The sequence below is a fragment of the Oncorhynchus mykiss genome, chromosome 19 (assembly GCF_057628025.1).
Source record: "Oncorhynchus mykiss isolate SJ-2025 chromosome 19, ASM5762802v1, whole genome shotgun sequence".
NCBI classification, from domain to species: domain Eukaryota; kingdom Metazoa; phylum Chordata; class Actinopteri; order Salmoniformes; family Salmonidae; genus Oncorhynchus; species Oncorhynchus mykiss.
In genome coordinates this window covers 58058049-58072981 of record NC_143040.1, presented here as the reverse complement: position 1 = coordinate 58072981, position 14933 = coordinate 58058049, and the positions used below count along the sequence as shown (strand labels likewise).

Genomic DNA, 14933 nt, shown 5'->3' with positions numbered 1-14933 from the left:
GATGGTTCTGGTCTACTTATTGTCCCATCCCCACTAGCCCCATCCTCCCCAGCACAACCAGAAAAAAAACAACCCTTTGCAGGGCTGGGGCAATAATCAGACCATATTGGCAGAACAAATAAGGGAGTGAGATGTCTCGCTTTCTATACCATCTCTGGTCTGCCTACCCATGCTGTGAGCAGCTTGAGGAGCTTTTATGTGGCTCGAACCAGTGGAGGCTGCCAAAGGGAGAATGGAACAGAGCAAATGGAATTCTGCTCCGGCCATTACCACGAGCCCATCCTCCCCAATTATGGTGCCACCAACCTCCTGTGGTTTTAAACCCTGGAATGATGGTACCTCTCCAGTCTCTCTGTCCTTGGAATCTCCCAATTCAGGTTTGCAATTTGGACAGATAGAGATTTGGACAGGTGTGTTGGATGGCGACAGAAGCATAATTCTGATTTCAGAAGCTACAGTTTCCATTAACTTGTCCAGTGATTTCTTTAGTCACATTTAGAACGTTTGAATAGAAAATAGACAATTGCCTGCTAGGATGCATTTCATGTATCCATTTAACTATCATGCATTGATAATATTGGGAGTTTGCCCCACCAAGATTTACATGCTAAAATTGGCACTGGATTTCACAAACTGATTTGATAGAGTATCAACAGCTATACTTAACGATAAGAACACCCACCCGTAGCACACACTCCTGCAGGTATATCTCACTGGTAATCCCCAAAGCCAACACCTCCTTTGGCCGCATTTCCTTCCAGTTCTCTGCTGCCAAAGACTGGAACAAATTGCAAAAATCGCTGAAGTTGGAGACATATCTCCCTCACTAACTTTAAACATCAGCTATCTGAGCAGCTTACCGATCGCTGCAACTTTACATATCCCATCTGTAAATAGCCCATCCAATCTACCTACCTCATCCCCATATTGTTTTTATTTACTCTTTTGCACACCAGTATTTCTACTTGCACATCATCATCTGCACATCTATCACTCCAGTGTTAATTTGCTAAATTGTAATTACTTCGCTACTAAGGCCTATTTATTGCCTTTCCCCCTCACGCCATTTGCACACACTGTATATAGACTTTTTTTCTATTGTGTTATTGACTGTACGTTTGTTTATTCCATGTGTAACTCTGTGTTGTTTGTGTCACACTGCTTTGCTTTATCTTGGCCAGGTCGCAGTTGTAAATGAGAACTTGTTCTCAACTGGCTTACCTGGTTAAATAAAGGTGAAATTAAAAATAAATAAATACTTTGTCACGCAATATAATGAACAACCAAATATCCGTAATATGAAGAACATGAATTAATAAAAACAACCCAACTCTATGAATACACTCCTTGGTTGTAGAACACACACACTTGGCTTTATATTGTCACACAGTGAATTTGTCCTCCCTAAATACTGTATAATGAATGACTCAATTTCTCCCTGGTAAAACTGAGTTGAATCCATTTGGAATTTAGTACAGCTTAAAAGCACATTATTCCAACCTCTGGGTTCATTAAGAGAATGTATGGTATCTAGTTGGATGATGATAGTGTGGTGGTGGGGATACACCCCAACGGGCTCAGGAGGCAAATTTTGAGTCATGCATCCTTCGAAACATGACCCGCCAAACCACGCTTCTTAACACCCACCTGGTTAAAACCCGGAAGCCAGCTGCACCAATGTGTTGGAGGAAACACTGTTCACCTGACTACCGTATGTATGGTGACAAAATTACAAACTTTATGTACATGCTCTGTATGAGCCGTAAACCTATACATTTCCACTGTCTGTTTCTCTCATGTAAGAAGAAGCCAGTGTTCTTCCTCTATTTTCTGAGCAACTTGGTCACTCCGCCAAAGAGCCTCTGAGAGTCACCACAGGTTTAGGTTCATCCGGTTCTTTTCATATCTTTCAAGGGCACAGCTGTGTGGAGATAAGAGAACAGAGACTAGTTTGAGCATCAGCGACAATTCTATCAGCAGAAAGGAGTAACGCAACTGGTGTTTTCACTTGTTTGTGCGCAATGTTCCCACCATGATCTCACACACCTGCTAAACTGCCACATAAACAGAGGTTGTAATTTCCTATAAAGGATGAGACTCAATTCTTGTTTGTTGGGCTCTTAACTCTGCTCTGTTGTTGAGTGGATTGTTAACCAGCTCCAGATTTGCAAATATTATAATAAAAAGTTATTTTGAATGATCTGCAGTCTTTCTTCCTTTTGATTAGAATTTCCACAACCAAGGTCAGCCTGTAGGCGTCCGGCCTGCCACAAGGAGTCGCTAGAGTGCAATGAGAAGTAAATTCCCCCCGGCAAAACCCTCCCCTAACTCAGAGATGCTGGGCCAATTGTGCACCGCCCTGAGACTCCCAATCACAGCCTGTTGTGATACAGCCCGGGATCAAACCCAGGTCTGTAGTGACTCCTCTAGCATTGCGGCGAGTTGCCTTAGACCACTGCCCAACTTGGGAGGCCAAAGGCAATATTTCTTAAACTTACAGAAGGTTAACAATATCTCCAAAACTAAATATATATGTTGGTATTAGTTGGCAGGGGTCATTACATCATTGTGTTTATGTATTTCTGATACAAAACATCTACCCCAAAAAATAAAGGGTAAGAACCATTTTCCATCTGTTGATTCAGAACTCAAAGCCTTTACTTATGCCTTCATTTCCCAAAAATATAGACTCAACTTTCATTTGACACCCAATTGTATATTTTCCTATGAATATCACTTCGGTGGTCATGGGTCATTTGATGGAAATGCCCACATGCGGTTTCAGTGACCATTATTAATTATTCTATAAGACTAAACAATAGATAATACATTGTTCAGTCCATCTGGAAAAAGTTATTTTGACTTTCTAATGTACAGGTAGAGAACAGACTGAGGAATAGTAAAAGTCAACAATAGTAACAACTTAAAATAATCATACATTTGTAAAACAAATATAGATAAAAGAAAAACGTGCCAAAAGTTGAACAAATTTATTTGTCCCAGAAATCCCTTACAAATTTCATACATGTATGCAGTAGGTACAGACAACATAATATTATAGTTTGAAGGAAATAGGTGTTGACCTAACAGGATGCATTCGTTTTCTGTTCCTGAAAAAGTGGTTTCCAAATTGAGCTCAACGGGAAAAACACCATGTCATGTTTCTGCGTAAAACCATTAGGTAGTCCATTAACAAGTGTTTGAGTGTCAGTCTCTGTCACGAGTTGAGGGAACTGCCCCGGTAGCTCTTTGGTGCCAGCTCAGCCAATTAGCACATCTGCTGAGTGGATTAGGGCCATTTGTAGCGACCTAAAATGCAGTGGCAGGGCTAGCACAGCTAATCTGGTCCTGCTAAAAATTTATATTTTGTCAGACACAGGAAACTGGCTCAGCTGCTGTGGAAAAGGATTATGGGATCAGCTTTTGCAGACCTCTACTGTACCTGTGGTTCCAGTGGTTGTACAATGGATGTTTGATTTTGAGTCTCACTATCTTCTTTGGGGGGAAAATATAGGTGTGATTCACACTAGCTCTGAGAAATTCATAATGGCCTTTGGTAGCAGTAACAGAAAAATTATCATTCTGAAAGATGCTGTGCACATTTCCCAATCTAGTTAAAGATACCCGATATCATATGAACTCTTTGGAACACAGCCTTTGCTCATGGCACTGCAGGAACCAGTCTCCTGTCTTCACCCCTAATACCAGATTGGGGCGATGTACTGTATGCCAGCTCACAGATGTTCCACCTGGTTTAATCCCACAGGAGGAAATTGGTTTAGTGATGAGGAGCTTTGTTCTCTCTCGCTCTCCCTCATCATTTTAACCGTGGTTCAAATAAGAGCTATAATCTAAGGAGCAGTATAGATACAGTTACATTATTCACATGGCAGTGAGACATCATAAAGAGAGTCTGGATCATTCTATACAACCAGAGTCATCACTAGCATGCTTCAGTAACTGTAGCTGAACAATCGTCCAGCCTTTCCTTGCAATGTACCTCATTACAATATCAATATGTAAGAGAATTGACACCTTCAGAGAAGACGACTACTGTAGCACTATCGTTTGAAGACACTGTGAAATAAAACCTGTGTCTTTCACTCCAGTCCAGACTGGACCTGACAGTGGATGTCAAGCTCTAGTGATGGATAGGTCCGCCTAGTTCTTATCAGTTGAAATCAATGGAAGTTGTTGGCTGTGGATGAGCTGCCAACACTTATGGATGGCAACCAGCCCGAGGGGTTGCCAACCATCTGTGTACCAGGGGGCCGAGCCAAACACGTGACTTCACAAAAGACACACAGGATGAAGCTAAATCAGACTTCCATAGCTAAACCTTCCTACCCACTGTGGCAACAAGTTGAATTACTCATCCAATCAGCAATTTTAAATATACTGCATGTCAATGCAGAATCTCACACAGGTGAGGCTAGTAATTATTGATTATCAGATTATGGATCTCTGGGTTAGGGTTCAACATATGTTAACACTGAAGTGCTAGCACAGTGGAGTAAAGCTCCACCATACCTGGCTAGGTACTGCATACTGAGGGATTCAAACATGCACTCTAGATCTGGTGGTTGTTTTAAGGCACTCTCTGCCCAGCGAATGCTGGAGGTGGGATGTCCTGACAGATGCTGTGGCTTTGAGACAGGTCCATGAAGGAAGGGGCTCTCCCCTTCACCGGGGTGCTCCCAACGTCCATCCAGGTCAGCACGCGGGCAGAGGGCCGGTGGTGCAGTGCCAGCTGCCTGGAGCTGTAGCCACACACCCCGATCCCCAAGGCCCCCAGGAGCATGGCCAGACGGGGCAGGTCCCCAGCTCTCTGGGTCTCACTCGCCATAGCCTGGGTCTGATGGGGAGACAAAGCAACATGACATGATGTGGTTAAAGGGGAAAGCAATCTTATTCATGAATAATGGTCTGGGAGATGGCATGGCATTGGCATCCATAGGATAATCATAATAGGCTTTCTAAACAGGCTCAACGCTAACCACTGAGACTACGGCACTGACCAATGTACTGTGCATTGTGCTATATACTAATAGATAAGGGGATGTAGTGGGCTGCAGTCGCATAAACAGAACATAACTCAAAAAACATAAAATCTCCCAGTCTCTTGCGACAAAATTCCCAATTTCCCAATGTACCAAGTCAGCCACATTATGCCCCCTTCACCCCCATACCCCAATTGAAGAGATTAAAAACCCATCTAGCACATTTGCCAAATTACAGTCTGTGACAAACAAAGGCTGTTATTTTGCGAGATGGACAATTTCCTCGCAGGCCCCTAGACAATAATAAAGAGCAGAGAAGAGGAAGTAATAGATCCCCCAGCTATAATGTGGCTGGGACTCAGGCTGTTAAGCAGCCCTTCCTGATGCTCCCTCAGAGTTATTTGTAATCATAATTCAACAAACCATGTCATGGATTTCTCCCTCACTAGCTAGCAGTAAACACTACTAAATAAGTCCAATAAAGTTGTGAGCTAAAACAAAAGACTTCCTCAAACTTGCAGCTGAGAAGTAAGACAGAGAATATATATTTATTTTTATGCAAGTAGAAGCGTAAACTGCACTGTGGTCTATCACACATTACAACACCACTGTGTTCTCTGTCATTCATAGCCTGCAGACAGTCAAGTTTGAATAGAAAGGGGAACGGCAATCTTAACAAGCTGGCCACTGGTGTTAGTGAGAAACAGACACAAACTGCCCAATGTTCTATCAAATTGCAAGGCCGCTGCACTTTCTTACAAGGACCTAAACATAAAACCATTTGAGACAAACTGCCCTACTACAAGGTGCAATAGGTTAGTAATAAATGATAACATTAGGCTCAGTAAAGCAATCTCTGGCCAACGGGCATTAACCTGGAAGCCATGCAGTACCTGTCCATCCATTCACAACTACAGGCAATACAGCATACATCAATACACTATCTCAAGTCCCAGGAACTCCCTAGAGACTCCTAAAGCCACAGAATGCCAAGGACCAAGTCATCTATACTAGAACATCAGCATATATTGCAGGGCATTTATGTTTGAAAGGTCCTCAATCAAGGCAAGATCAGGCCAAACAAAGCAGAATCCACTGCCTCATGCTAACCAGTGTTGAAGACATACCGTTTCCAGTGACTCAGCCAGAAGATAACTAATTTGGACTGGAGCTACTTGAGGTAGCAGACAGTTTAAACACCACTAATCCCCTTAGGGTAAGGAATGACACAGCAAAACATTCAGTACTTTGTGTACTCATAAGATTTGTCTAAAAGGACAAGCAAAAAAGGACAAGACTAAACAGTACAATTTTGTACACATCACTGGCCACTCACCTGTAGATACCGTAGGTATCCAGGAGTTAGTCTTGGGAGTCTGAAAAACATCTTGCTGCGGGTCTCCAGGGTTTCAAACTCTTAGAGACTGATAGTGAAAATACAGCTCTACTGGTCAGTTCCTCTCCAACTGTTTCCTCGCAGTCTTCCTAGACTCTCTTTCTCTCCAGTGAGAACCCAACTGTAAGAGGGCTCGTCAGAGGACCTGGATGTGGGGACCTGCTGTTGTCAACCTGGTGCGTGTCAGCCTCTGAAGCTCTTATATAACCTCTCCTCTTTACACAACTACAGTACAGTATAGAACACAGGTGGTGTGTGAGTGGATTATGGGAGTTGCTGGCACAGAGACAATGACCTAGGAGTAAGGCAGGGAGGAGGGGGGATTATACACAAGGTCATCAACAGGGAGACAAAGTCAATCACTAGAGAGCCAGAAGAAAAGTCAGATTGCTGAGATCAAGTATGTAAACACAGCATACAGCATAGCTGTACAGTAGTAATACATGGTTAGAAGTAACGCTATATGGTCAAGCATACTAAATGGTAGGCTACCTCCAATAAGATGAGCATTAGGACACATCAACACCAGTTGGTTAACTGCTTTCCCCTTCCCAAGGGCAGAGAGAGTATCGTTAGTTGTGAGTTGAACCCGCAACAATAGACTCCTTCAAATCGGCCTAGTTGGGAGATCTGGATGTTTTTCTGATTATGTTGGCAGCAGTGTCTCCTCTCTTTTTGCTAAGTCAGCACCTTCCTTGAGGTTTAATATCCCTTTGTGTCGTTGGGTCCATACTTGCCAGGGGGTGGTCTCCAGCTCAGAAGAATATTAATAATAAGGTTGTTCGGTTGATAACATCAGTGGATAGGGAGAGAAGGAACAGTGTCACAGAGGAACCAGTAATGACCCTCCACTCAACAGAACATCTGAACAGTGGCTTGAACATTTCATACTCACTCAACTAGGCAACTGAGCTTTCAGAGTATCCTTTCCCCAAAGTTAGTACAAGTAGATTGTTACTCACAAAAAAAAGATATTTAATAAGATACGATGCATGTCCACATCACCCCAAAATATGACTGTCATAGTATGCAGGACAGTGTTAAGGCATGTCGTAAAGCAGTATGAGGCAGTGCGTGAGTTGAGGCATTCTTGTGAGACGTGCATTTAAAAACAACTTACCTAGAAAGATACTCCTGACTGGACATTCACATTATATTACATGGTGTCAGAAGTGCGTGACAGGCTAACATCCTACTAAGAAAGTAGACTGTGGCGAAGTTTGAAGCGCCGCATAACGTTAACTTTGATAAACCGACGGAATGGAAACATTTTATGGGGTTCAGAACAACGACCAAGTTGGATCAGGCAGATAGCGATGTGCAAGTCCCTCATACATGACATGTGCAGCAAGGCAGAGGACGTTTTCAAATCGTTCACCTTTGTATCAGAAAATGAGAAAGCAGACTTTCATATTGTCATGTGGGAATATACTGAACAAAAATAACACATGTAAAGTGTTGGTCCCATGTTTCATGAGCTGAAATACATTATCCCAGAAATGTTCCTATGCACAAAAAGCTTATTTCTCTCAAATTCTGCTCAAAAATGTGATCACATCTGTTAATGAACATTTCTCCTTTGCCAAGATAATATACCCACATGGCAGGTGTGGCAAATCAAGAAGCTGATTAAACAGCATGATCATTACACAGGTGCACCTTGTACTGGGGACAAAATGTGCAGTTTTGTCAAACAACATCATTCCACAATTGTCTCAAGTTTTGAGGGAGTGTGCAATTGGTATGCTGACTGCAGGCATGTCTACCAGAGCTGTTGCCAGATAATTTATGTTAATTTCTCTGCCATAAATTCTCCAATATGACGTTGCAGGCGGTTTGGCAGTACGTCCAACTGGCCTCACAACCGCAGACCACGTTTAACCACGCCAGCTCAGGATCTCTACATTCGGCTTCTTTACCTACAGGATCGTCTGAGACCAGCCACCCGGACAGCAGATGAAACTGAAGAGTATTTCGGTCTGTAAAAAGCCCTTTTGTGGGGAAAGAAATGTATTCTGATTGAAGAATACAGCTACCTGGGGAAAAGGAAGAGGCATTTATCAGAGCACTTTATTCGCAGCAGTCACAATGCTCTGAAAGCTCGTAGAGATTAGCATATTCAGGACTGGATAAAGGACGGTCTCGCAAACTGCAGTTGATGTCAGATCTCATATTAGCAACGACTATAAAAACAGTCCGTCAGTCAGAGGTTAGCATGTGAGTAAGAGATAGCAAAATGGCGCACAAAACACAATGAGAACAGAGATTCAAGGGACACGGAGCGTGCAGAAGGAAAACGCAGCCGGTGTGGGAAAATGCAACATAAAAAGCAGGAAAGATGAACAGAAAACAGGACATTGGGAAAGAATGTGTCACACAAAATCGGTTAGTGAAGTTACAGAAAATTACCAGGCATCATATTTCTTGGGATCCGTTAGCAATGCCGAGAAGAGTAATGACCAATTGACAGTGCAAATCCTCATTGGGGCAACACCTGGAAATAATGTATTGACACTGGAGCAGAAGCTAGTGTAATGTGTGAAAAGAGATTTGATATACACATTCCAGAGAACATTGCAGCCGTCTACCATTACTCTGTGAAGTACCGGGGGCCACGAATTGTTTAGGGCAATTTCAAGCAAGCACCACATACAACGAAAAACACTACTCCTTCCCACTATATGTCTTTCAGGCACAGCGTGGACAACCTACTCAGCCGGTCAACAGCAGCTAAGATGGGCCTGGTGAAACACAGCGAAGAGTTCATGAGTGCATTAGGAGAACATGGCTTGCTCAAAACAGAACCAGTGAGAACACAGACATATGCAGTGCACACAGTGTCCAGAATCCCAATACCACTTATGCAGAAGGTGAAAGAGGAGCTGTGCAGGATGGACGAAAATGACATTGTGGAGAAGGTGACGCAGTCAACAGATTGGTGTGCACCCATGGTGCCTGCCCTGAAGAAAAATGCTTGCGTATATATATGAAAAAGCTTAATTAAGTGGTGAAAAGAGAATTGTTCATCCTACCCACCTCGGAAGAGATACTCACAAAGCTGAGCGGAACCAAAGTATTCTCACAATTTGATGTGTCAAGTGGGTTCAAGCAAATACCCCGCTTGCCGTTTGGGATCTCGAGCACTCCCAGGCGAAAACTACGGAGACGTCACATTTTTTATGGATGACACTTTGGTATATCAAATCAAATTTTAATGTCACATACACGTTATTGTTGGTGTAGCAAAATGCTTGTGTTTCTAGCTCAAACAGTGCAGCAATATCTAATAATTCACAACAATAAGGAAGTAAGGAATATATAAATATTAGGATGAGCAATGTTGGCGCGGCATAGACTAAAATACAGTAGAATAGAATACAGTATATACAGTGGCTTGCGAAAGTATTCACCCCCCTTGGCATTTTTCATATTTTGTTGCCTTGCAACCTGGAATTAAAATAGATTTTTGGGGGGTTTGTATCATTTGATTTACACAACATGCCTACCACTTTGAAGATGCAAAATAATTTATCTTGTGAAACAAACAAGAAATAAGACAAAAAAAAACAGAACTTGACTGTGCAGAACTATTCACACTCCAAAGTCAATACTTTGTAGAGCCACCTTTTGCAGCAATTACAGCTGCAAGTCTCTTTGGGGATGTCTATAAGCTTGGCACATCTAGCCACTGGTATCTTTGACCATTCAAGGCGAAACTGCTCCAGCCCCTTCAAGTTGGATGGGTTCTGCTGGTGTACAGCAATCTAAGTCATACCACAGATTCTCAATTGGATTGAGGTCTGGGCTTTGACTAGGCCATTCCAATACATTTAAAAGTTTCCCCTTAAACCCCTCGAGTGTTGCTTTAGTAGTATGCTTAGGGTCATTGTCCTGCTGGAAGGTGAACCTTCATCCCAGTCTCAAATCTCTGGAAGACTGAAAACAGGTTTCCCTCAAGAATTTCCTGTATTTAGCTCCATCCATCATTTCTTAAATTCTGACCCAGTTTCCCAGTCCCTGCCGATGAAAAACATCCACCACCATGCTTCACTGTGGGGGATGGTGTTCTCGTGGTGATGAGAGGTGTTGAGTTTGCGCCAGACATAGCGTTTTCCTTGATGGCCAAAAAGCTCAATTTTAGTCACATCTGACCAGAGTACCTTCTTCCATATGTTTGGGGAGTCTCCCACATGCCTTTTGGCGAACACCAAACGTGTGCAAAAAAAATTCTTTAAGCAATTGCTTTTTTCTAGACACTATTCCGTAATTCCCAGCTCTGTGGAGTGTACGGCTTAAAGTGGTCCTATGGACAGATACTCCAATCACTGCTGTGGAGCTTTGCAGCTCCTTCAGGGATATGTTTGGTCTCTTTGTTGCCTCTGATTAATGCCTCCTTGCCTGGTCCGTGAGTTTTGGTGGGCGGCCCTCTCTTGGCAGGTTTGTTGTGGTGCCATATTCTTTCCATTTTTTAATAATGGATTTCATGGTGCTCAGTGGGATGTTCAAAGTTTCTGATATTTTTTTATTACTCAATCCTGATCTGTACTTCTCCACAACTTTGTCCGTGACCTGTTTTGAGAGCTCCTTGGTCTTCATGGTGCCGCTTGCTTGTCAGTTCCCATTGCTTAGTGGTGTTCCAGACTCTGGGGCCTTTCAGAACAGGTGTGTGTGTGTGTGTGTGTGTATATATATATATATACTGAGATCATGTGACAGATCATGTGACAGTTAGATTGCACACAGGTGGACTTTATTAATTATGTGACTTCTGAAGGTAATTGGTTGCACCAGATCTCATTTAGGGGCTTCATAGCAAAGGGGGTGAATACATGTGCACGCACCACTTTTTTGTTTGTTTTTTGAAACAAGTAATTTTTTTCATTTAATTTCACAAATTTTGACTATTTTGTGTATGTTCCATTATTAAAGTGGCCAGTGATTTCAAGTCTGTGTGTTTAGGTCAGCAGCCTCTTAATTTATTTAACATTTTATTTAACGAGGCAAGTCAGTTTAAGAACAAGTTCTTATTTACAATGACGGCCTACCCCTGCCAAACCCGGACGACGCAGGGCCAATTGTGCGCCGCTCTATGGGACTCCCAATCATGGGAGTGCAGGATTGCGTAACCGGGTGGAAGCCGCCTAATGATGGCTATTTAACAGTCTGATGGCCTTGAGACTGAAACAGCTTCTGTCTCTCGGTCCCAGCTTTGATGCATCCGTACAGACCTCGCCTTCTGGATGATAGCGGGGTGAACAGGCAGTGGCTCGGGTGGTTGTTGTCCTTGATTTTAGGGCCCCCGAATGCCGCAGCAGACTAAAGCACTGCATGTCAGTGCAAGAGACGTCACTGCAGTTCCCGGTTCGAATCCAGGCTGCATCACATCCGGCCATGATTGGGAGTCCCATAGAGCTGCGCACAATTGGCCCTGCGTCGTCCGGGTTTGGCAGGGGTAGGCCGTCATTGTAAATAAGAACTTGTTCTTAAACTGACTTGCCTCGTTAAATAAAAGGTTAAATAAATTAAATAATGATATTTTTGGCCTTCCTGTGACATTAGGTGCTGTAGGTGTCCTGGAGGAGCACGACAAGCAACTAAAGAGTCCTGCAGATGATCAGGGTCAACCCGGACTAAAGTTGAAAAGAGGAAAGTGTCCCCTCAGGCAAACACAGCTACAATTAGTGGGATACCTCATCTACCCCTCAGGAGTCAGGCCTGATCCAGAGAAAGTAAAGGCCATCAGGCAGCTTTCCCCACCAGAGAACAGTGAGTTAACTGCCTTGCTCAGGGGCAGAACGACAGATTTTGTATATTGTCAGCTCGGGGATTCAATCCACCAACCTTTCAGTTACTGGCCCAACGCTCTAAGGCACTGCCTCTCCTGAAAGAAGAGAAAACAGTGACTGTTCCACCAACCGAGTGACAGCACACAGGCTGCTGGTCAAGGACTTTTACTGTACCAGGTCTGGTAGGGTTAGCAAACCAGTTGTCAGACAGGACCTGTAAAGAACAACTATAGAAACAAAGAGGCATTGAAATGAGACACTACAGGTCAAGAGACTTCAGGGGAAAGTAGTGATAAAAAAGAAATGTTGCATTGCTTGGTGCTTTCAAAACCTTTACAGTAACATTGTTACTGCTATTCTTAAGTACAGTTGTTTTCATTATGTTTACCAAAATTTGTAGGCATTAAAAAGAAAATGTGTAAAAGTTAGAGGGAGATGTCATGGTATGCACGACTGTTACGGAATGTCATACAGCCGTGCGTGAGTTCTCGAGGCATTCTTGTGAGACAGGCATTAAAAACAACTTATCTAAAAAGATACTCCTCTAAATGGACATTTACGTTGTATTACATGTATGAATCTAAGTTGCTTGTAACTCATAAAAGTCTTACAAGACTTAAGATAATTTTTGTGATAGCCTATCCATGTCACATCCTCAAAAAGATGACAAGGCTGAATAAAAGTGTGAATTTTAGCAGCCCAATAGGCAAAGTGCTAATGGTATGCCTCTAAAATTCACTGTTACAGCATGAGAAAGTAGTGTTTGACCTTATCATCCCCTCTGGCTAATGACTCCAGAATGGGCCTCTTATGAATAGGGGCCACAGATGGTGGCCCCTGTGTTAATGGTTCACAACTGCTATGGTAGCTAGTTTCTGATCCAGCCAGGACTATGCCTGATCTCATAAAGCCACTCATTTCTAAAATCAGCATCTAGAATGAAATTAATTCTAGATTAGAACGCTCAGTGCTAAAGTAAGATGCTGTGATGTCAGTGGATAATCTGTTGGCTCTGGGACAGTAGGTGATTATCAACTGAACTTCACTCACAAACAGAATGTCAGCAACATTGTGGGCACATTCCTCTGCCCAGGCATTGCCGACGCATGCCAGATCTTACACAACGCCTGGATAGGTATTTTACGTATCAGCAAACCAAATTATGTAATTGAAATCTGATGCCCTACGGCACAGAACCATTGGTTGATGCATGCAGGAGAACGCAACCTGTGCATGAATGGAGACTATACACATGTAGATTTAGGGTGACTACCAATGTCTAAACAGGTCTTTGTCCCAAGGGCCAGGAATTTTTCCTATGTTCTGAACAGCAACAATAGCCTGTTGCTAGGGCTCAGTTCTAAGATAAAGATAAGTAAGATAAAACACCTAGCCCTAAACCTATAATATGCTGAAGAATATCTCCCTTCCAAAACTTCGTTAGGACGTCGTACGTGTACCGTGACTTGATTAGTGAAGTACATTTTCGCCAAGTTAGTTTAGTCAAACGGTGTTTGTTCCGACCTCATTGAAAATGGATTGTGAAGACTACATTGTACAGTAATTGGTGAGTTATCAAGTTGTTCCAAATGTCATGTCAACAAGCCAGCAATTGGGTCAGATTTGGCATACGTCTCACGTCATTTGGAAGGAGGACGCCAAGTATGATGCTACTCTTAATTAATCATGCCTTCATATGAAACAACTAACAGTAACTCAGTGGCATTATCACACTTACTCATGGAAGGTGGATCATTCTAACAGCCTCTTCATTTAAAATAAGTAATTAGGGTGCAATGTCTTACTGTATATCAGGTGGACAATAAAAATAAAAGCAAAATAAAAACATTTTAATACGCAGACTAATTGATTTCCATTCATATCCACTCCTAATTAACAGCTTCACGTGTGCATTACATTTTTTATTTAATTATTATTTTTTTAAATAAAAAATATATTTTCATGTAAGTGCTACACACTAGGCTGCATTCAAAACAAACCCTACAGCACATCCATTTACCCATAACATGGCAGACACTCGCGCTTGAGCCTTTTACTTTGTTTAGGTCCACTAGCTTCAAATGGCTGTAAAACATTTATTGTTATTGAAAATGCATTTCACAGCAATTTAGATGGTACAATGATTCCCTACACTATTCAGTGCTTGTTTTATCTCAAACTGAAATTGAGAGTACAATTTTAGCGACCAAAAAATTAAAGCGTTATTTCTACATTGGCCGCTTGATCCGATTTCCACTAGATAACACAGCCAAAGTCAGAACAGCTTTCCTGTTTTGACAGATGCCAGCCCGGCAGGATAAATCAATAGGCCGAATATCACAACCAGTCACAAGGTGGGACAGTAATACTATCATTCCACTATTACTGCAGATATTAGGGACATTTTCGGGAAATTACAATGCAAAAATTCAACAACAAAATCCTACAGGTATGTCGTGTCTTTACTATCATTAAATTGAAGACTTTTTATCCAAGATTCTCTGTAATTACTATTACACGATCAACTGAATAATCATGTAACTGTAATTAACTAGGAAGTCAGGGCACCAAGGAAAATATTCAATTACAAAGTTATTTCCTAAAATAACTTTTCAGATATTTTATATCTGACCAAATAGTCTTCTGATTAATGAATGATTTACTTTACCTCACATTAGTCTCATTCCAAATGTCGTAAATTGATGGTTATCTGCACGAACCCAGTCTTCACTATGAGTCATCCATACATCA

The 14933-nt window shown here is 42.2% G+C and overlaps 1 protein-coding gene across 1 annotated transcript; it reads right to left on the bottom strand.

Annotated features, from left to right (window-relative positions):
* Positions 1-2975: 2975 nt before the first annotated feature.
* LOC118941363 (uncharacterized) lies at positions 2976-6691 on the bottom strand. The gene is made up of 2 exons (XM_036953827.2): positions 6337-6691; positions 2976-4855 (listed from the first exon to the last, which is right to left on the bottom strand). Exons 1-2 carry the CDS (start codon positions 6385-6387, stop codon positions 4589-4591), a joined length of 318 nt encoding a protein of 105 aa, XP_036809722.1. The 5' UTR covers positions 6388-6691; the 3' UTR covers positions 2976-4588.
* Between the last annotated feature and the right edge of the window lie 8242 nt (positions 6692-14933).